Here is a 22,411-nt window from a genome sequence, read left to right as displayed (position 1 = left end):
TGGGTGTATGGGATTGTATGATTTTTTTTAATTTTTTATGGTTGAACTAGATGAACTATGCAACTATCTTACCAAGTTACTAACCTCTTCCTAAGACCCCTTTCACACTGAGACAGTTCTCTGGCATTTTAGCGTGCCTGAAAATAGTGCCTGAAAACTGCCTTCCATTCTCTGCAATGCGTGCTTGCGTCATTAGGCCACACCTCTGATGATATCCAATGGGATGAAACCTGTCAGGCTGGCAAATGCAAGCATGCTGAGAGCCGCAGAATTTTTGTACATCATGATGCCTGTATTTTACTAATAACTGTAAGTAGACTACAATAAAAATTTTTTTTTTTACCTTAGGGGCTTCACTATTACTGACTTACCGTATTTATCTTCGTATAGCGCGCCCCGGCGTATAGCGCGCACCCCCAACCTGAAAGGGAAATTTCCTGAAAAAAAGAAAATACTTAGTTTGAATGCCCCTCGTCGGTGTCTTGCCCGGCGTCCATCGGCGGCCTTGTCCGGTCCGGCGTCCGTCAGTCAATCCCTGCTTCCTGCGCTGTGTTTGAATGCCACTGCTGACATATACCGAGCGCAGTACACTCGGGCACGCTCGGCTCCTCTCGCATAAAGGCTAGGAGGCGGCACAGGGCGTGACCGCGAGGGGAGCCGAGCCTGGCCAAGTGTACTGCGCTCGGTATATGTCGGCGTTCAAACACAGCGCGGGAAGTGAGGATCGGCGTATATATCGCGCACCCACAATTTTCCCCTTATTTTAAGGGGGAAAAAGTGCGCGGTATACGCCGATAAATACGGTATTTCTTTCTCTATTTGGGTAACATCTTATTGGTGAATATATATCATATCCATTCCTGCTTTGGAGTTTGATGAGTTGGTGGTTATATGCGATCTGAAACTTTGGATTCTTTATAATCAATCTGCAGTATTTGGAGAGTGGCACCCTGGTCCCCTGTGATTTATGATTAAATGCTTGCATGTCATTACCTTCTGGTAAGCAGATTTGATTCACTTGGGTGTGGTGTGCTTTTCCATGCACACTGAAGTTGGTGAAGGGTCCTTCATATTCCCTATCTCTTCATTGACAGAACTGTTATACAGTGATGAAAATAAGTATTTGAACACCCTGCTATTTTGCAAGTTCTCCCACTTGGAAATCATGGAGGGGTCTGAAATTGTTATCGTAGGTGCATGTCCACTGTGAGAGACATAATCAAAAAAAAAAAATCCAGAAATCACAATGTATGATTTTTTAAACTATTTATTTGTATGATACAGCTGCAAATAAATATTTGAACACCTGAGAAAATCAATGTTAATATTTGGTACATTAGCCTTTGTTTGCAATTACAGAGGTCAAACGTTTCTTGTAGTTTTTCACCAGGTTTGCACACACTGGAGGAGGGATTTTGGCCCACTCCTCCACACAGATCTTCTCTAGATCAGTCAGGTTTCTGGGCTGTCGCTGAGAAACACAGAGTTTGAGCTCCCTCCAAAGATTCTCTATTGGGTTTAGGTCTGGAGACTGGCTAGGCCACGCCAGAACCTTGATATGCTTCTTACAGAGCCACTCCTTGGTTATTCTGGCTGTGTGCTTCGGGTCATTGTCATGTTGGAAGACCCAGCCTCGACCCATCTTCAAAGCTCTAACTGAGGGAAGGAGGTTGTTGCCCAAAATCTCGCAATACATGGCCCCGGTCATCCTCTCCTTAATACAGTGCAGTCGCCCTGTCCCATGTGCAGAAAAACACCCCCAAAGCATGATGCTACCACCCCCATGTTTCACAGTAGGGATGGTGTTCTTGGGATGGTACTCATCATTCTTCTTCCTCCAAACACGGTTAGTGGAATTATGACCAAAAAGTTCTATTTTGGTCTCATCTGACCACATGACTTTCTCCCATGACTCCTCTGGATCATCCAAATGGTCATTGGCAAACTTAAGACTGGCCTTGACATGTGCTGGTTTAAGCAGGGGAACCTTCCGTGCCATGCATGATTTCAAACCATGACGTCTTAGTGTATTACCAACAGTAACCTTGGAAACGGTGGTCCCAGCTCTTTTCAGGTCATTGACCAGCTCCTCCCATGTAGTCCTGGGCTGATATCTCACCTTTCTTAGGATCATTGAGACCCCACGAGGTGAGATTTTGCATGGAGCCCCAGTCTGAGGGAGATTGACAGTCATGTTTAGCTTCTTCCATTTTCTAATGATTGCTCCAACAGTGGACCTTTTTTCACCAAGCTGCTTGGCAATTTCCCCGTAGCCCTTTCCAGCCTTGTGGAGGTGTACAATTTTGTCTCTAGTGTCTTTGGACAGCTCTTTGGTCTTGGCCATGTTAGTAGTTGGATTCTTACTGATTGTATGGGGTGGACAGGTGTCTTTATGCAGCTAATGACCTCAAACAGGTGCATCTAATTTAGGATAATAAATGGAGTGGAGGTGGACATTTTAAAGGCAGACTAACAGGTCTTTGAGGGTCAGAATTCTAACTGATAGACAGGTGTTCAAATACTTATTTGCAGCTGTATCATACAATAGTTAAAAAATCATAAATTGTGATTTCTGGAAATTTTTTTTTTGATTATGTCTCTCACAGTGGACATGCACCTACGATGACAATTTCAGACCCCTCCATGATTTCCAAGTGGGAGAACTTGCAAAATAGCAGGGTGTTCAAATACTTATTTTCCTCACTGTATGAACAATGACAATTTGAAGAGCTGCATTTTTGGACTTTTTATTTTTAATGTTTGATGATCAACAAACTGTGCTGGCTGCTTTTTTTCAATTATTTTAGTTAGCGTAGATACCCACCCACTCTATTTATACAACGCTCCCAAAACGCCTCTGCCCATTGTAATGAAGCTTCCGAAGCACCTGAAAAGCACTTCGGGAGCACCGCAACACAGGAATTTTTAACCCCTTCTTTGGGGCTAAAAGCGCCCCACTATCTGCCAAAAACGGTGCAAGCAGACGCTAAAATGAGCAGCACTTTACCGCTAACGGCCATCGATTTCAGTGTGAAAGCAGCCTAAATGTCAGCACAATTTTCTTCCAACATAATCAGCTGCCGGCACATCCAGTTTTAGTCCAATGCTTTCCTCTGACTTGCTTTTTTGCCAAAAAGTACTTGATTTTAGAATAGTTACTAATGTTGTGGAAATTTGTATTAATGTATGTTGTCAGATGTCCCCCAGTGTCGGTTTTGCTGTAATGCGCTCATGTGAGCGTATTCACACATACAGACGTTGGTGGAAGACCATTGGCGCAAACACCTTCCCATGGACACAGCAGATTTGCACGCTCCTTTTAGGGATGTTCATTTATGCCTCAGCAAGGGACTGGCCACTTCTTGTCGACTGCATTAAATGACTCTGAGCGAACAGATCTGCGTACATGGGAACTATAGCATAACTATACGAAAATTATGGTTATCTGATCCATGATTAAGTATGGGTAGCGGCAATGGCAGCAGTGAGTTGGTTGGCACACGGCTTTGTACAAAGTCATGCTTTCTAGTTCTTCTGTCCTGTCTCACAGAGAGCCTGACCCCTGTACCCAGCCGTTTGCACACATCACTGCTAGCATTCTATTTGAATATATACATGTCTGTGATTGGTTCTTTTGAAAGAATACAAAATGTCTGATTGGCTGTTTTGTGAAGCCACCACCTTCTTTTGTTACTCATGTTGACACTATAAATAAAAGGGAGCAGGCTTTCCTAGTCAGTGATGGCTGGGAGCTATGATGAGTACAGTTGGTGAGGTCTCTTGAATGGATGGCAGACCGAATGCATGGAGAGTGAAAATTTTAGCTTAGAGATGGATTATTTCACTAAGATGAAGTGTGTGCTTACAAGCACAGGCAGAATGGCGGTGTGCTCTGCATACAACCAATTTTGCCACATCACTAAGCAGTTCTTTTACATGGTTGGGTAATACAGGACACATGAGAGGTCACGTGATCATACAAGGATTTAGTGTTTTACTAAAGTGCTTTTAGATTTCCTGGTTATTAGGGTTGTCCCGATACCAAGCATTTGCCCGAGTACTTGTACTCGGGCAAATGTTCCGATGCTTCACCGATACCTGGACAGTCAGGGCGGTGGGGGAGTTACAAGCACCGATCACCGCTGACTGTCCTTGTGTCCTCCTCCATTTTCCCCCTCCTTGCTGCCGCCTTCATGCCCCCCTCCTTGCTGCCGCTGTCATGCCCCCCTCCGTTCTGCTGCCGTGTCCCCCTATGCTGCCATCATGTCCCCCTCCGTCCTGCCGCCGTGTGTCCCCCCTCCGTGCTGCCGCTCTGTCCCCACTCTTTTCTGCCATAGTCATGCCCCGCTCCTTGCTTCCGCCATCATGCCCACCTCCTTGCTTCCGCCGTCATGCCCCCTCACGTGCTGCCGCCGTCATGCCCCCCTCCATGCTTCTTCCGTCATGCCCCCCTCCTTGCTGCCGCCGTCATGCCCCCCTCCGTGCTGCCGCCGTCATGCCCCCCGCCGTGTCCCCCCTCCTTGCTGCCACCGCCATGCCCCCCTCCGTGCTGCCGCCGTGTCCCCCCTCGATCTGTCAGGATGGAGAGTGGCGGTAGGAGCCGGTAAACCCGGCTCCTACCTTTTCCGAATGTACAGAGTCAGTGATCACTGACTCTGTACATTCACATAACTGAAACATTGTAACCTCCTGTGACTACGATGTTTCAGTTTATGAATGAAGAGAAGCCGCTGGCTTCTCTCCTTTCATTTTCAGCGCAGCTGAGTTTGTAGATAAAGGGACTGGGGAATTTGTGTCCCTAGTCCCTTTACCTGTCTCAGAGGGGAGATGTCAGAGGTCTGTTAAGACCCCTGATATCTCACCAAAGATCCCCAACAGGGCTGATTAAAAAAAAAAAAAAGGAATTGCAATAAAAAAATGAATTGTAAAAAATAAAAATTTAAATAAAAAACACACTGACATTGTACATTTCCCCCCACTCCCCTTAAAAAAATAAATAAAGCATTGTAAAAAATAAAAAAAAATAAACAAATTGTAAAAAAAATTAAAAATTTTAAAAATAAATAAATAATAAAAAATAAAAAAATAAAAAACTACTGACACATGAGATTTAAAAAAAGTATCGGTAATCGGTATCGGCGAGTACTTGATAAAAAGTATCGGTACTTGTACTTGGTCCTAAAAAAGTGGTATCGGGACAACCCTACTGGTTATGCTTGTATAAGCATTTATGGATGCTTAATGTGTATGTCTGCTGAAAAGTCTGCTTTAAAACATGTAAAATGTGTAGAATCTGATGAAACAAGCAACAGTGTGCTAGATTAAACATAAGCATAGTTAGAATTTATTGGCAAATCCTGTTTTATTATCTTTGCTTTTTACCATTGTTACCTCTTTTGTTTTTTACATTTCCTTTTTGTTTATTTTATAGCTCCAAAATTACTGTTTTCCCGAAAATAAGGCCGGGTCTTATATTAATTTTGGCAACAAAAGACACAGTAGGGCTTATTTTCAGGGTAGGTCTTACCATGTAATGTACTGTCTTCTCTCCCCCTCTCTCTCCTTGCCTGACAGGATACCTCAGTAAGAACTGAGTTAAAATGCTTGTAAAATCCTATAATCCACTCTATTACAGTAGTATATAATGTACAATGTGTGTGTAATATAATTGTGCCAAACACCTTCGTTATAGCGCCGCTCTGCACTTTTGTGACCCACCGGAGCTTTCATCCCTGCACTTATATTACAGAAACATACACATTGTACATTCTGTACCACAGCGGATTATAGGATTTTACAAGCATTTTAAACTAGGGCTTTTTTTCAGGCTAGGACTTTCAGGCCTTGAAAATAACGCTAGGTCTTAATTTCTGGGTAGGTCTTATTTTCGGGGAAACAAATTATGTAGCCTTGTTACTCTTTCCAGTGCTGTAGCTAAACTCCACAGGCCCCAAAACAAACACCAAAGATGGGACCCCTGAGTCAGCTATATTCCTCAGCAAAATCTTATTAGACAATGGATTCTCTTTGGTTTCCAAGTCATGTTTTGTTGTGATATCTCCATGCCTTGCTCTGATATTAAAGTGTCTTCTAGAATAAACCAAAAAGTTATATTACATGGGGCAGCTACTTATTAACATTTCTGCACATGAAATTTCTTATACCTGCACAGATTTCTGTACCAAAACTCAAAGTCATACAAATCAAAAAACATTCCATATGTCAGATTGGTCAAGTGACACGAGTACTTCATGAGTAATGACCACTGAAATTCTGTGGTGTGATGTGAAACAGGGTCTTCTAGCCTGGCATCACAAACATACACATGAAGTAAAAGTTCTGTATACAAGGATGTTCCTATTACCTCCTAACACAGCAACAGTCTGATCAGAAGCTACAGGAAGCTTTTGAGTTTACTGCGAATAGAGAACATTTTATTGATTATTAAATGTAAGATGTGGCAGACCCAACCAGGAGAGGAGTTTTTAGAGGGGACTGCAGACTAGCCTCTTGCCTACTGACTATGGGCCCTGGCGTATGAGGGGGCTCTATTCTTTGAGAGATGTGTGCCTGGGGGACTTTTGGAGCATTTATAATTTGGATTTGAGCCCATGTCTCCCCAAAACTCAAAGACTGAGAACTGGAGGATTGGATACAGATTTTGAGCCTCTGTGTTCTGTGGGGGTATAGAAACAACAGCGAAAACCAGCGCTGACTGCTTTAACCCCCCTCCTAGACTCAGAGAATCAATACAGAAGATAATCGGCTAAAAAAACAACCTGATGCTGGGGTCTCCTGCGCTTATGTGTAATCTGTTTATTAAGGTGTTGTGTGTTTACTGTTAATTTTCTTTTTCCCATTATGTGCCTCCTAGGTATGAATTCCCATTATAAATTGAGTAACCTATTGTTTCTGTCTGTTTACTTATCCTCCTGGAGATCTAAATAGTCTTTTCTCAACTTTACCTTGTTACCTAACCATAGTGGGATGTTTACCACAATGTGTAATATTTGTTTTTATTGTTTATGTGCTGACTGCCCCTATTTTTGAAGCGTATAAAAACCTGTATTTCTGTTCAATAAAGTCTTTCCCTTGGTTTTACCTCAACATCTTGTCTGCATATGATGCTTGGGGTGAACGGTTGGTATATCTGCTGGAAGCGGTTTGGAGGGTAGGAGGCACAGGTGGTCCACCACATAAAGGGTTCACATGATTATTCATTAACCACTCAAGACCCGGACCAAAATGCAGCTAAAGGACCCGGCCAGGTTTTGCGATTCGGCACTGCGTCGCTTTAACAGACAATTGCGCGGTCGTGCGACGTGGTTCCCAAACAAAATTGGCGCCTTTTTTCCCCCACAAATAGAGCTTTCTTTTGGTGGTATTTGATCACCTCTGCGGTTTTCATTTTTTGCGCTATAAACAAAAATAGAGCGACAATTTTGAAAAAAAAATCAATATTTTTAACTTTTTGCTATAATAAATATCCCCCAAAAATATATAAAAAAAAACATTTTTTTCCTCAGTTTAGGCCGATACGTATTCTTCTACCTATTTTTGGTAAAAAATCGCAATAAGCGTTTATCGGTTGGTTTGCGGAAAATTTATAGCGTTTACAAAATAGGGGATAGTTTTATTGCATTTTTATAATTTTTTTTTTTTTACTACTTATGGCGGCGATTAGCGATTTTTTTCGTGACTGCGACATTATGGTGGACACATTTAAAATGCATTGTTTATTGTGAAAATGACAGTTGCAGTTTGGGAGTTAACCACAGGGGGTGCTGATGGGGTTATATGTGACCTCATGTGTGTTTACAACTGTAGGGGTGTGTGGCTGTAGGTGTGACGTCATCGATTGTGTATCCCTATAAAAGGGATGACACGATCGATGACGCCGCCACAGCGAAGAACGGGGAAGCCGTGTTTACACACGGCTCTCCCTGTTCTTCAGCTCCGGGGACCGATCGCGGGACTCCAGCGGCGATCGGGTCCGCGACCCACGGCTAGACAATAGCACAGCACGTACGTGCATGTGCCCAGCCGTGCCATTCTGCCGACGTAAATGTGCAGGAGGCGGTCCTTAAGTGGTTAATAACTTTAGTTGTTCAACCACTTTCCGCCCGCCATATGCAAAATGAGCGCTGCAGAGTGGCTCTATTATCCTGGCTGGGCATCATATGACGTCCAGCAGGACAAGCCGCTCGTGCGCACCCGCAAGGGCACGCATTAGTGAAGTGTGTCACTTTATAACACAATTTTTTTTACATTTGTTTAGCAAAAAATAAAAAACCCAGTGGTGATCAAATACCAGTAAAAGAAAGCTCTATTTGTGGGGAAAAAATTATAAAAATTTTTTTGGGTAGTGTTGCATGACTGTGCAATTGGGCAGGAAGGGGGTGGAGGCGCCCTGCATTGAATTGGTTAAACCATTTGTTTATTAAACATTGCCATCGGCAATTCCAATAATTAAAGTAAAAAGACAATGGGTGCTGCAGCCCACCAGTCTTCAGGAATAATTGATAAGCCTTTAAAGAGGACCTTTCAAATTATAGATAAAAAATAGCTGACAATGCTGACTTCTTTAAATGGTGCAAGTACCAGTGCTATCACCTTTTTCCTTGCTACTGATCTGGAACCAGTGTACAGTTCTTACTTGACTATCTGCATTCTTGGGCAAACTAATCGATTATGAAATTAATCGATTACAATTTTCATAATCGATTAATCGGCCAGTAACATAATGGGGTTAAAAAAACTAAAATTTGTCCTTTATAGTACAAAAAAAGCAAATCGCTACTGTAAATATTACTTTCACTGTCCCACAGTAAAAAAAATTAACCCCTTACGGTAGCGATTATTTGCTCTTTTTGTACTTATTTTTGTTTTTTTTTAACCCCCATTATATTACTAAACATCTCAGGCCTGGGTCACACCTCTGTGTTTTGGTGCTTTTTGCAGAAACACACTTCAGTTCATTTACATGTTTTCCTATGGGACACGTTCACATACATGATTTTTTTTCAGCTGCTGCGTATTTGGAAAGGACAAGGACTTTTTAACGCAAAATGGTGCTATTTTGTTTTTTTTGCTTTAATATACTTCAATGGAGAAGCTGCAGAAAAGCATGTAATGTGTTTTTGCGGCAATTTGTGTTTTGTAATCTGCCCAACAACAAATTGGCCCAAAAAATGTTTAAAATGCAAATTTTCTATTTTTTTAAGGCTATTATCCGATTAATCTAAACAATAATCGGCCAACTAATCAATTATGAAAATAATCGTTAGTTGCAGCCCTAGCAAGGTCAGTGACTCACTAAACCAGGCATTGCGAACAAGGGGGTTCCTCCTGAGATTTAGGGATTCCTGGAGCTGGGCTTAAGTCGACCTCCCATTTGATGGTACCTTCATGGTTCCCGATCCATTGCCACTTGGCAAAGCCAACCATATTTTCGACTAACTGTAGGGGTTGTATACAAACCAGCACTGTAAGGGATCATTCCTTCCAATGTCCACTAACGTAAGTGGACCTCATGATCCTGATAGACTAATCTTAGCAGGGGCTCCCGGACACCTGAAAATTATTTCAAGAATTCCTCTGGGGTAAAAATGTAGAGAAAGGTCGTACTAAACAGTGAAACAAGAATAACAGTGCTGGAACTTGCACCTTTAAAACCAAGTCGCCCCTGCACAAGGATGACACGCAAATTCGTGAAGCATTCAATATTAAAAAAATAAAATAATCACTGATGTCTGAATCCATATTCATGTACTGGAAGGTTAATAATTATGTTTAACATCTTTATGTTTTCTTTGTGTGAGTAAAGATCAACCACATATCTGCACAATGAAAGTTTTATTAATAAAAACAATGCATTCATCACCGTGTTTTGGCACACAATTTCAAGTTGCAGGCACATTACATCGACCAATTACTGAACCGAAAGATGTAAAGTGAATCACTGCCAATTTTTTTTATTCACAAAATACTGATACAATAAATAGGTAGATAACCTCTACAGTATAAGAAATAGATAGTCTAGACTCAACAAGATATGTACATCAGCATTTCTGCTTTAAATAATATTTTAATTTAATATGGCCTTTAATTCATGAATGGTGGATGTCGCATTTGTAAAGATAATTGTGGCACAATATACCCTAACTGTACAGGTGAAACTGATGGTGATCATCGGACATTCACAAAGAAGCGGACAATGGCAAATATTGTGCTGTGCAATTCTGCATAAATGAATCCGTGTGCTTCAAGTGAACCCTAAAGGGATCTCACGGGGCAAATTCACAGAAATTCTCCCAAAGATACAAATCCACAGAAACATTAAAACAAACAAGCAAAAAAAAAAAAAAGATTCCACCTATTTTTGTTGGAGTACAGCAAGGGGAGGCAGGGGAATTAATCGGCGTTAATGTCAAGTCCTTCATTCCTTCCTTCCAGATAAATGATATTTCCTAGCGTTTATGACACCTGACCATCACACCTACTTTATGGCCAATAGTGTGTGACTACCTCTCGGAATCCTTCAGTTCAGGTGCTTTCAGCGAAGGATTCTGTTAATACTAGAGCATACAAAGACATTTAAAAGAACTGTGTGCTTCCAGCCTTGGTTACAGTTTTTGGAAGGTCCAGTATGACTTTGTCCCTGTGCACAAAGCTGCCATTAAAATGTGGTTTGATGAGTTTGGTGTGGTGGACCTTCAGAGCCCCAACCTCAACCTTAACAACACCTTCAGGGTGAACTGGAATGCTGATTGAGATCCAAGCCTTCTCGTCCAACATTAGTACCTGAACTCATAAATGCTCATTTGGTTAAATTGGCACAAATTCCCATAGACACACTTCAAAATGCTACCCTGAAGAATAAAGGCTGTTGTAGCTGCAAATAGTAGATTACTTAATGCCCATGGTTTTGTAATGGGATGTCCCATAAGCTCTTATGCCGCGTACACACGACCATTTTTAAAATTAAGTTTTTTTCGACCTAATTCTTGTCAAGCCTGCCTTGCCTACACACGATCGTGAAAAAAAAATGCTGGAGCAAAGCGCGGTGACGTACAACACGTACGACGGCACTATAAAGGGGAAGTGCCATTCGGATGGCGCCACCCTTGGGGCTGCTTTTGCTGATTTCGTCTTAGTAAAAGTTCGGTGAGAGATGATTCGCGCTTTTCAGTCTTCGTGCTTTTCAGTCTGTTACAGCGTGACGAATGTGCTATCTCCATTACAAACGCTCGTTTTACCAGAACGAGTGCTCCCGTCTCATAACTTGCTTCTGAGCATGCGTGTTTTTTTCCCGTGGTTAAAGCCTACACACGATCATTTTTCACAACGTGAAAAACGACAACGTGAAAAAACGAGGCAAAAATTTAGAGCATGTTCTAAATTTTTAATGGCCATTTTTCACGTTGCGAAAAATGCTCTGGAGCCCACACACGATCGTTTTTAATGACATAAAAAAAAGAGAAATTTTTCACGTCATTAAAAAAAACAAAAACGGTCGCGTGTACACGGCATTATAGGTGGGATGGTCAGGTATCTACACAGCTTGGCTATATATAGTATATATAGCAGCCAACTGGCTATTTGGTGTCTTTGTAGCATTTCACAAATTTAATTATTCTGCACCAAGGGCAGGTTAATTAGAGCTGGAGAAAGACCTCCAGGGCTTATGCCGCGTACAGACGGTAGTTTTTTGAGATAAAAAAAACGTCGTTTTTGAAAACGTCATTTAAAATGACCGTGTGTGGGGGAAAACGTTGGTTTATGTCTTCTGAAGAACGAAAAAGAAAAAAAAAATTCGAACATGCTTAAATTTTTTGTGTCGTTTTTCAAACCGTCGTTTTTTGTGTCATTTAAAATGATAGTGTGTGGGCAAAATGACGTTTAAAACAACGTTTTAAACCCGCGCATGCTCAGAAGCAAGTTATGAAGCGAGCTTGAATGGAACAGAGTGCCGTCGTACGTGCTGAACATAACCGCACTTTGCTAGAGCATTTTGAAAAAACGATGGTGTGTAGGCTACGTCGTTTTTTAAAATTAAGTTTCAAAAACGTAGTTTTATTTCATCACATAAAACGTAGTTTTTTTCTATCACAAAAAACGACCGTCTGTACGCGGCATTATTCACACCAACTAATTTTTTTTGCTGGGTTACATAAAGTATGGGTCCCACTGATATGATACTGTTTGTCCCACTGACACCAACAATGGGGCACCATTCATTCCAATGTTACCAACCATGGAGCACAATCCGTCTAACACCAAATGGGGTGATATTTATTGCCATTGATGCCAGGAAAATTTCCACTCCCACTGACCACAGTCTGGCCCCCCTGAAGTCTGAGGGACAATAAACTGGCCCTTTGTTTGGAAAGTTTGGAGACCCCTGTCCTAGAGGGCTCGATGTAAGTTAGGTTTACTCCTCTGCTTCCCCTTGCCATCCTCTACACAAAATCTTAGCAGTGACTTCATGCAGGAGGTACTTTATGAGTCACCTACTTTGTCCATTAAATGATGCAGAGCAACGTTGTGAAGGGCAATCCAGTTTATATATAAAAAAAATAAAAAAAGGACAGCTCTGCTAGTACATTCTTTTAACCAAGTCTAAACATTAAGACCATGGTTCATTCACTTTAGCATTGTCAGTAAACAGATGTATTTTGACATTACTTTTGCACTTCACACCATCAAAATCAGTTCAACAGAAACCTCTGTATATAAACAAGACATAAACATGCAAGTGCAGCCTGATTTAAACACAATGGGGTAGATTCAGAGAGAATTTACGCCGGCGTATCCAAAGATAAGGCGCGTAAATTCAAATCTGCACCGGCGTATCTACTTTCTGTATTCAGAAAGCTAGATACGCCGACATTAGCCTAAGATACGACTGGCATAAGTCTCTTACGCCGTCGTATCTTAGGGTGCATTCTGCCGCTGGCCGCTAGGGGCGCTTCCGTTGTTGTCGGCGTAGAATATGCTAATTACCTAGATATGCCGATTCACAAACGTACGTACGCCCGGCGCAATTTATTTACGTCGTTTACGTTAGGCTTTTTCGGCGTAAGGTTGTTCCTGCTATTAGGAGGCGCAGCCAATGTTAAGTATGGACGTCGTTCCCGCTTCGAAATTTAAATTTTTTACGTCGTTTGCGTAAGTCGTTCGCGAATAGGGCTGGATGTAATTTACGTTCACGTCGAAACCAATATGTCGTTGCGCCGTACTTGGAAGCAATGCACACTGGGATATGTACACGGACGGCGCGTCAATCACGTCAGGTCATCATAGATTTACATAAAACACGCCCCCCCTTCCACATTTGAATTACGTGCGCTTACGCCGGCCCCATTTACGCTACACCGCAACTTACGGAGCAAGTGCTTTGTGAATGCAGCACTTGCTCCTGTAAGTTACGGCGGCGTAGCGTAAATACGATACGCTGTGCCGACGTATCATTGCGCGCCCCTACCTGAATCTACCCCAGTCTTCTTAAAGGGGCCATATATTTTTTTTATATGGCAATGTACAGTGGGACCCACCCCCATTGCAAAGCTGCAGGGGGCAAGGATCCATCTAAGTGCATTTCTGTAACTTCTACAGCTACGCGCAGCTCAGGGTTGCCAACATTCAGTAAATTTATGAACAGTTTGTAAAATCTGTACTTTTTGCATCTGTCCTTGAATGTCTATTGCGGACATATAGGCTGCATGTCTGTAACTGACATTCATGGACAAATGCAAGAATTATGGATTTTACAAACTGTTTGTAAATTTACTGAAAGTTGGAAACCCTGGCTCAGCTCTGGATGACAAAAATATATAGGAGCTTGCTATACCAGATATATTTATTTTCATGTCCTGACCTGATGGGAAGGCTGCAGTGTTGGAGGGAGTGTGACAAACCACTGCGTAACCATTTCACCCACTATAACTCCAAAATGGAATCCCCAGGGCATGTGTGCTAGTGTGTGTACACATTATTTTCACATTGTTCTTGGCTTGCCAATAAATTGGGCTAGTAATGTTTTTTTCCCTAAGCAATTTCTGCCTTATGACCATCACATGGTATGCAATGAAGTCTACGCAAGCATGCTCTTTGTATATTGACAAGCAGAACTTTCAACTACTGATTAGTAAGAAAGGTTTATAGTAAAATTCATGTTAATAATTGTAGCCCGTCTAGCTCAGTCGGCAGAGTATGAGACTCAGGGTCATGGGTTTGAGCCCCATGTTGGGCGTATGGCATTGCAAAGTTTTGGCACAGTGAGTGGCATTTGACAAACTTGGTCGAAATCAAAATATGTTAATCGTTTCAAAAGCTTTGTAACGGCGTTGAGCAATTTGAGTCTAAGCTTTCATATAACAGCCACCAGCGTACCTGGACGTGAGGCTCTACAATCCCAATCAAGTAAATTGCCACACTTTACCACATGTAATATGGTGTATATGAACAATTAAAGAGGTGTTCTAGAGCAGTGGTCTCCAAACAGGGGCCAAGCGAGGTCTTTTGCTTGCCATTATCTGAACCTTGGGGCATTATTCCTCCACTGATATGACACTGTTTATCCCACTGACACCAACAATGGGGCACTATTCCTCCTAGTGTTACAAACCATGGGGCAGCACCATTCCTCCCTCTAACACCAAATGGGGCGATATGCAATGAAGTCTACGCATGCATGCTTTTTGTAAATTGACAAGCAGAACGTTCAACTACTGATTAGTAAGAAAGGTTTATATTAAAATTCATGTTACTAATTGTAGCCTGGCTAGCTCAGTTGGTAGAACATGAGACTCTTAATCTCAGGGTCGTGGGTTTGAGCCCCACGTTGGGCGTATGGCATTGCAAAGTTTTGGCCCAGTGAGCGGCATTTGACAAACTTGGTGGAACTCAAAATTCACGTAAATCATTTCAAAAGCTTTGTACCGGCGCTGAACAATTTGAGTTTCCTAAGCTTTCATAGCCACGAGCGTACCTGGACCTGAGGCTCTAGAACAGCTGAAAAGCCTCATGTTGTACACTGAGGGCTGCTGTATACCACTGGGCCATAAATGGCCAAAAGTAGACAAATTTAAAGTGTTCACAAATGTATGAACCTATATACCTATATTCTTCATCACACCAAAAATATTATTAATTTGGCAAGGTTCCCAACCTATTATCACAGTCCGTAGTCTCTTTCGCAAAAAAATATATAAAATACGTCAATAATAAAATAAATTAAAGAGGAACGCCAGTTAAAACGATTACTGTGTATCTGTAATTTTTCTGTTCAACCAGTCAATGGTTATTCCAGTGTTAATGATGCTTAGAAGTGGATCTAAACTGGAAAAGCAAAAAATTGGCTTATAGTGAACATTTAGAAATGTTAATTGTAGTTGCAGTGCCCTAAAAATTTACCCTTTGTCTTGAGTTTCACCTAAAAATTAGCACCTGTGTCTAGCCACTTCTGTGCCTTGGACCTCATAGCTGTATATCTGCAGTATGAGATCATCTAAGGCAAGGAGAAACAGAACCCCAGACCCCGAGAGAGCAGGCCAGGTATCAGAGTACAGGTAAAAGTGGCTTTAGCCTGGCTTCATCCAGGCCATGCCCTCTGATTCATTTTGCCCCGCCCATAGGGCTTAGCCGTAACAAACTCTCTGATACCTGGGTTGCTTTCTCGGAGTGTGGCATTCTATTTCTCCTTCTCCCTCGTGTGTGTGTTGAGCTGGGATGGGCTCTCCCTATACCGGCCACCTATCCAGGGAGAGTCTCTATTAGCTGCAAGGTAAAGTCCTAATGTGCTAGTATGAAAAACGTACCTTAAAAGGAAGCCCTCCATTGGTGCGCTGTTACCGCTGACAGGGCTTCCATCTGCACCCAGTCTTCCTTCTGGGCGCATTGGCTGCAGTCCTTTGAGTGGCCAAGCCACGATGACGTCACTGTTTACCGCACAGGGCTCTGAGGAAACAGGGTATCCTTCAGAGCGCATGCACCAGTGATGTTACCGGCTGCAGGGACACTGAATATCTCCTAAATGGTGCAGGTTTAGGAGATATTCCTTGTACCAACAGGTAAGCCTTATTATAAGCTTACCTGTAGGTAGAAGTATCCAGAAGGACCTTACTACCAGTTTAAGTGGTTAGTTCTTATGCCTTGCAACACTAGGTTCATCAGTTTGGATTCCAACCACAGCACTACCTGCCAGGGGTTTGCATGTCCTCCCTGTGTCTGTGGGGGTTTCCTCTGAGTTCTCTTGTCTCCCTCCACTCTCCAAAGACATCCTGGTAGGTAATTGGCTCCTGTCTATATTGGCCCTAGTATATGTATGTATTGAGTTCGAGACCTTAGATTGCAAGTTCCATGAGGGCAGGGACTGATGTGAATGCAAATTGACGGTGATATTTGAGTAACTGTAATAAATACATAAAATAAGCGTATAGGGTCTTGTACAGCATACAGAAGGAGCAGAAGAGAGGGAAACCCTTAGCACTGTTATGACATTCTTCTGTTGTCCAATGAGCAGGCAGCAGTGTTGCCAACCTACCAGATTGAAATTTACTGGCACGACACCCAAAATTTACTGGCGCACCCACGTTTTTACTGGCATTTCACAAAAGTTACTAAATCATATTTTTAGGTGCACATTTCAGTATTTAGGCCACAAACAAGTACGCTGGGCAAATGGCAATGTGATTTAAGGTAGATATTTTCGATAAAATAAGGGCAAATTATTTAGTCACATCACCCCCTGCCTCCATCCCCCTCTGCCACCAACACCCCCTGCCTTCACCCCCCTCTGCCACCAACACCCCCTGCCTCCATCCCCCTCACCCCCTGCCTTCACCCTCCTCTGCGGTGCCTCCAATCTCCCCCTGCCTCCAATCTCCCCCAGGCCCCCAGCCTCCATCCCCCTCTGCGGTGCCACCAACAACCCCTGTCTCCATCCCCCATCCTCTGCGGTGCCACCATCCCCCTCTGCGGTGCCTCCAATCACCCCCTGCCTCCATCCCCCCTCTGCGGTGCCACCACAGCCACCATCACCCCCTGCCTCCAATCACCCCCTGCCTCCAATCTCCACGTGCAGTTCCAAGCCGAACCGATCTTCGCAATTTTTACTGGCACATTCCCGCAACTACGGACATTTACGAACGGGGGAAAAAAGTGCCAACTTTTACGAACTGTCCGTAAAAATACGGACGGTTGGCAACACTGGCAGGCAGGAAACAGCTGGGTTACCAGTGTGTCTATGTAATCCATGGGGATGACAAGAGTGGCTAAACAGAAATAAAAAAAAATATTTTCTAAAACAGCACATATATCTATTTCTGTATAAATAATTACCTGTTTGGCTGAAGTTCTGCTTTAAACCATTTAAACTGCTGGCTCACTAGTTTACAAAGTATAGAACAACTCCAGTCTTATCTGTAAGAACACAGTATATGCATTATGAAAACCAAATCTAATGCCCGTTATTCTAAAAAAATATGCCAGTTTACTGCTACATTCTAAGAACAAAACAAAGTCACGTTTACGTCAGCAGAACAAACACATACAGTTTTTTTTATGACCATTTGTAGGCGAAGCACCAGTGTCTTGTGACCCAGAGCAACCAGATGGACTTTGCATTAATTCTGCTGAAGGTATACTCACATTAGATCAAGAGACACACCTTAGGTGCGTGGCTCTGCTCACATTAGATCAAGAGACACACCTTAGATGCGTGGCTCCAGCATAGCTCACTGCCATTGTAGACAAATCCGTACATTTGCCTTATCATTGCCCAATGGATGGTCTGGAATCTGAGCCTGTAGACTGGTTCCAGGACCATTGCCTTCTCTACATTGAAGTCTTATTCCATAGCAAAAAGAAGGAGCTTGCACATTACAGAATCTGGTGACCAAATGCAGCAGTCCTGTCTAAAAACGCCTTACCTGACCCTTTTAATGACAATTACAACACGTCAGCTGTTGTTTCTAAGAAATTTAGGTAAACGCACCCCAAATAGTCATAGGATAGAACACAGCTTTCTTAGAATGCTGAATACCTACAAAATATTCAATTGTGCAAATCAGAAATCGTTTATGCTTTCACAATAAAGCTTGCATATAATGGTGATTAAAAATAAAACAACAAAAAAAAAAAAAACGATTTTCACAATCGGCAAACCTAAATGCCACACAAAATGAATGCATATGTTCGGCTGCTTGTCTAAAATAAAGGGTAAGTCTACCAAAATCTGATATATCAGTTATAAGTAAATGGAGATAGCTTTATATTTCTTTTGGGAACACTAATAGGGAACGCTGCTTTCTTGAGTTTCCTTTTGAGTATGAAATCCACCAGGGAGCCCGAGACCCCCTAAAGCAGGGGTCTCAAACTGGCGGACCTCCAGCTGTTGCGAAACTACAAGTCCCATGAGGCATTGCAAGGCTGACAGTTACAAGCATGACTCCCACAGGCAGAGGCATGATGGGACTTGTAGTTTTCGCAACAGCTGGAGGGCCGCCAGTTTGAGACCCCAGCCCTAAAGGCAATGGCAGGTGGGTGGAGCTAGGAACTGCAGATACAAAGACTTCACTACTGTCCCAAAGAAACATAACAAGCTGGCAGAATAAAAATCAAAGTACCCTTAAGGCCCCTTTCACACTTGTACGACTTGTCCTACGACTTGGGACTGCAAAGTTGCATGACAAGTTGTTCCCCATGATTTCCTCATGATTTCCAATGAGAACCGTTCATATTAGTACGACTTCAAGTTGCGCCGACTTCAAAGTAGTTCCTGCACTATTTTGGTCCGACTTTGATGCGAGTTTAGGTTCATAGACCTCAAATCTCCCTGAAATTGCGTCCAAATCGAGGAAAAAAAAAAAAAAAACTTTGAAGTCGCAGTGTGAAAGGGACCTAAAGTGTTTGTAAAGCCTTGTTAAAATATTTTTATTTAATTTTGGAAGGAATGGAAAAGGATTAAGGCCCCCCCTTTTTTTGCTGTCTGTGTATGATTGGGGAAATTGTCATTCACTTCCTGTTCCATGGTTGTACCAGGAAGTTAGAGGTAATGTCTTCAAAGCATCTGATTGAACAATCTTCAGACTTACCAAAACTATGAAACATTAGGACCTCTGTACACTATCCAACCAATCGTTATCCAGTCATGCAGGGTCCTATACTATATAGTTTTTTGTAGATCTAAAGAATATTGTACAGTCTGCGTGTAACATACGTGGTGGGCTTTAGTCTGCTGTCGCAACAACAGATGTTCTTTTTGGGAGCGTGACAGCGCGGAAAGGGGCTTTTTTATCACCCAGGAACGTTTAGGGGATCCATGGTACTTGAGGAAAACAGAGGAAATGTTTTTTTTTTAAGTTTCCTCTGAGGTCGCTAAACCTTGTTTGGGACCTGTTGTCTAGAGACTTTGAAGAGACCTGGGAGGACCGAAGTCTTCAAAACCTGAACCCAAATTTGAAGGCTTCACCTCTTCCAAGTCTCTACAAAGCCTCCTGACTCTAGGGGCCAGATTCACATAGATCAGCGGATCTTTAGATCCGCTCGATCTACCTGGTTTAAGATCCGCTCCCGCAAGTTTGAGAGGCAAGTGGGTAATTCACAAACCACTTACCTCCAAACTTGCGGCGGCGGATCGTAAATCCCCCAGCGGAATTCAAATTCCGCGGCTAGGGGGAGTGTACTATTTAAATCAGGCGCGTTCCCGCGCCGATTTAAATGAGCATGCGCCGTCCGCGGAATTTCCCGGCGTGCATTGCTCCCACTGATGTCGCTAGGACGTCAGTGGTTTCGACGCTTACGTAAACGACGTCCATCTGTATTCGAGAACGACTTACGCAAACGACGTAAAAAAAATTAAAAGCGACGCGGGAACGACGGCTATACTTAACATTGGCTGCGCCTCATAGAAGCAGGGGTAAGTATACGCCGGGAAAGCCGCTACGGAAACGTCGTAAGAACAATGCGTCGGGTCCGCGTACGTACGTGAATTTGCGTATCTCGCTGATTTACATATTATTCAACGTAAATCAGCGGGAACGCCCCCGGCGCCATTTTCAAATTAAAAATAAGATCCGACAGTGTAACACTGTCGGATCTTAGCCATATCTATGCGTAACTGATTCGATGAATCAGACGCATAGATAGGACAAGTGTAAGTCAGAGATACGACGGTGTATCAGGAGATACACCGTCGTATCTCTTTGTGAATCTGGCCCCTGGTCTCGGAATCCAGGTTTTACCAACCTTTGAGGAAACTGAAAAGGCAGTCAAAGTGGAAAACATGGACCTGCATAGAGCCAAGATTTTAAGTCCATAGATTTTTTGCAGCAAAATCACGATATGTAATTTTGTTATATGAGATATTGTGTGATTTCGCTGCAAAAAAAAAGTCCAATGGGAGAAATTTTTGTTTATACCGAAAAAAATAAAATTCCTTTGAATGAGACAAAAACCCTGGAGCCCCTCAACCTGCCTGGATGAGTATCATGAGTGACACAAAACCCTTTCCACAATGTGGCAGAGCAAAGCACTGTCACAGGAGATTTTTCCTCACCTCCTGTTCCTTTGACAACTCAAAATTTAGAATTTGCCTTAAATTGCTTTACCAGAGAAAATGGACATCAGAATAAATTTCCCCAGCCTTCCACAGCTTTGCAAAACTCAATAACAAAGTTTTGGCATTGCATAAACCTTCGATATCAGTTGTGGCAGACTTATACCTTTAATGATGATCACATCGGAATATCAGAACGTAACAGACATTCCAAACTGGTAAAAAATACAAGAAATAACTACTTAGCAGCATATGGATTTGTGATTTTTTTTTTGTTTTCTATAAAATACTTTCAACCATTGTCATTCTTTGAAAACGGGTCATTTCTCGGCCGCTAACCTCTAACAAATACATTATGAGGAATGGGTAAAAGATTCTACATTCTATGTCATGAAGTACATTTTTGATTGTTTTGATTTTGATTTTTTTTTTTGTTTGTGTTTGATGACTATTCAATTACTTTTGGGCACTTTTAGAACAATGGCACTTCATGTTTCCGGTTTCATTTTTAGGCACAATGTGACAGCGTTAACCTTGTTAGTCCTTCGCGGTGCATCTTGTAGAGCAATTTGAACTCGGCAGGAAGTTGGTGGGACTCCTGCCATTTTGTGGTGAATTTTGTTCCTTTTTTGTCATAGTAATGGTACGGTAGATCCTTCCCATTGTTTGGGTCCCACCCAAAGGGCCAAAATCCATAGAGGTGTATTTCGTCACAGATAGATGAGGCCAGTGTATACATCAGGATGCCGGTGCTCAGTCTTTTAGGTGATAAATGTTTGTTTTTCCAATACCTACAGAAAGGAAAACAAAAATGTTAGATGTAGATTTCTAGCTCTAAATCAATAATGTATTTTGATGTCAGAATCCAAAAGCACGAGAGGCCTTATAGAAAATCTTAGATCAGTGTAAATGGAGTTGCGCAGCCTATAAACAAAATATCATTAAATAACTATATCCATAAATCACCATTTACATAAATACAAAAATAAATGAAAGGTTATGGTTTTATGTTGCTGAGTCTTGGGTTGACTCCTAGAGTCTATACTAATTTTTGCACCTATATCCCTTAAAAATATTTTTTTTTTCATGCAACCTAAATATTATGGGCCAAATCCACAGCCCCGCAGCGCAACGTAACTTAAGTGATTTAAGTTACACTACCGCAAATTTCCTAAGTTAGGTATCGATCCACAACACACTTACCTGGAAATTTGCGGCGGTGTAACTCAAATCCGTCCGGCGCAAGGCGTGCCGAATCTAATGGGCCGAGTTCCATTTAAATTAGGCGCGCTCCCGCGCTGGACGTACTGCGCATGCTCCGTCGGGTAACTTACCCGACGTGCATTGCGCTAACTGACGTCGCTCCGACGTCATTTGCTTAGACGTTAACGTAAATGGCGTCCAGCGCCATTCACGAACGTCTTACACAAACGACGTAGAAATTTTAAAATTTCGACGCGGGAACGACGGCCATACTTAATAGGGCTTAGTCAAATAGGACTCAGCCCTATTTTTACGCGGCGTAACTCGACGTAAACAACCTAGATTTAGCGCGGCGGGCCCGTCAGAACGTTCGTGGATCGCCGTAAGTGTTCATTTGCATATTCTAGACCGGCCGCAATGGCCTCGCCACCTAGCGGCCGGCCTAGAATTGCATCCTTAAGATCCGACAGTGTAATTCAATTACACATGTCGGATCTTCTGCCTATCTATGCAAAACTGATTCTGTGGATCAGTCGCATAGATAGAAACAGAGATACGACGGCGTATCAGTAGATACGCCGGCGTATCCCTTTTGTGGATTACCCCCTATGTGACTTTAACTGTGCCACAGCAAAACATTTTCTTTAA

General features: G+C 42.5%; 1 protein-coding gene and 1 non-coding gene across 2 annotated transcripts in view; one reads left to right on the top strand and one right to left on the bottom strand.

Annotated features, from left to right (window-relative positions):
• The first annotated feature begins 14,779 nt into the window (after positions 1-14,779).
• TRNAK-CUU lies at positions 14,780-14,852 on the top strand. The gene has a single exon. It is a non-coding gene; the product is annotated as a tRNA-Lys (tRNA).
• A 5,859-nt stretch (positions 14,853-20,711) lies between these two features.
• The window catches only part of ST8SIA3 (ST8 alpha-N-acetyl-neuraminide alpha-2,8-sialyltransferase 3), a 47,961-nt gene continuing 46,261 nt past the window's right edge, over positions 20,712-22,411 (bottom strand). Inside the window, exon 4 of the mRNA XM_040337495.1 lies at positions 20,712-21,351. Within this exon, the coding sequence (XP_040193429.1) occupies positions 21,069-21,351 (283 nt within the window). The 3' untranslated portion in view covers positions 20,712-21,068. The remainder of the gene's footprint in view (positions 21,352-22,411) is intronic.

Source organism: Rana temporaria, chromosome 1 (assembly GCF_905171775.1).
Source record: "Rana temporaria chromosome 1, aRanTem1.1, whole genome shotgun sequence".
Classification (NCBI taxonomy): domain Eukaryota; kingdom Metazoa; phylum Chordata; class Amphibia; order Anura; family Ranidae; genus Rana; species Rana temporaria.
Note: the sequence above shows the minus strand (reverse complement) of the source record. Positions and strands in the feature narration are given on the sequence as shown.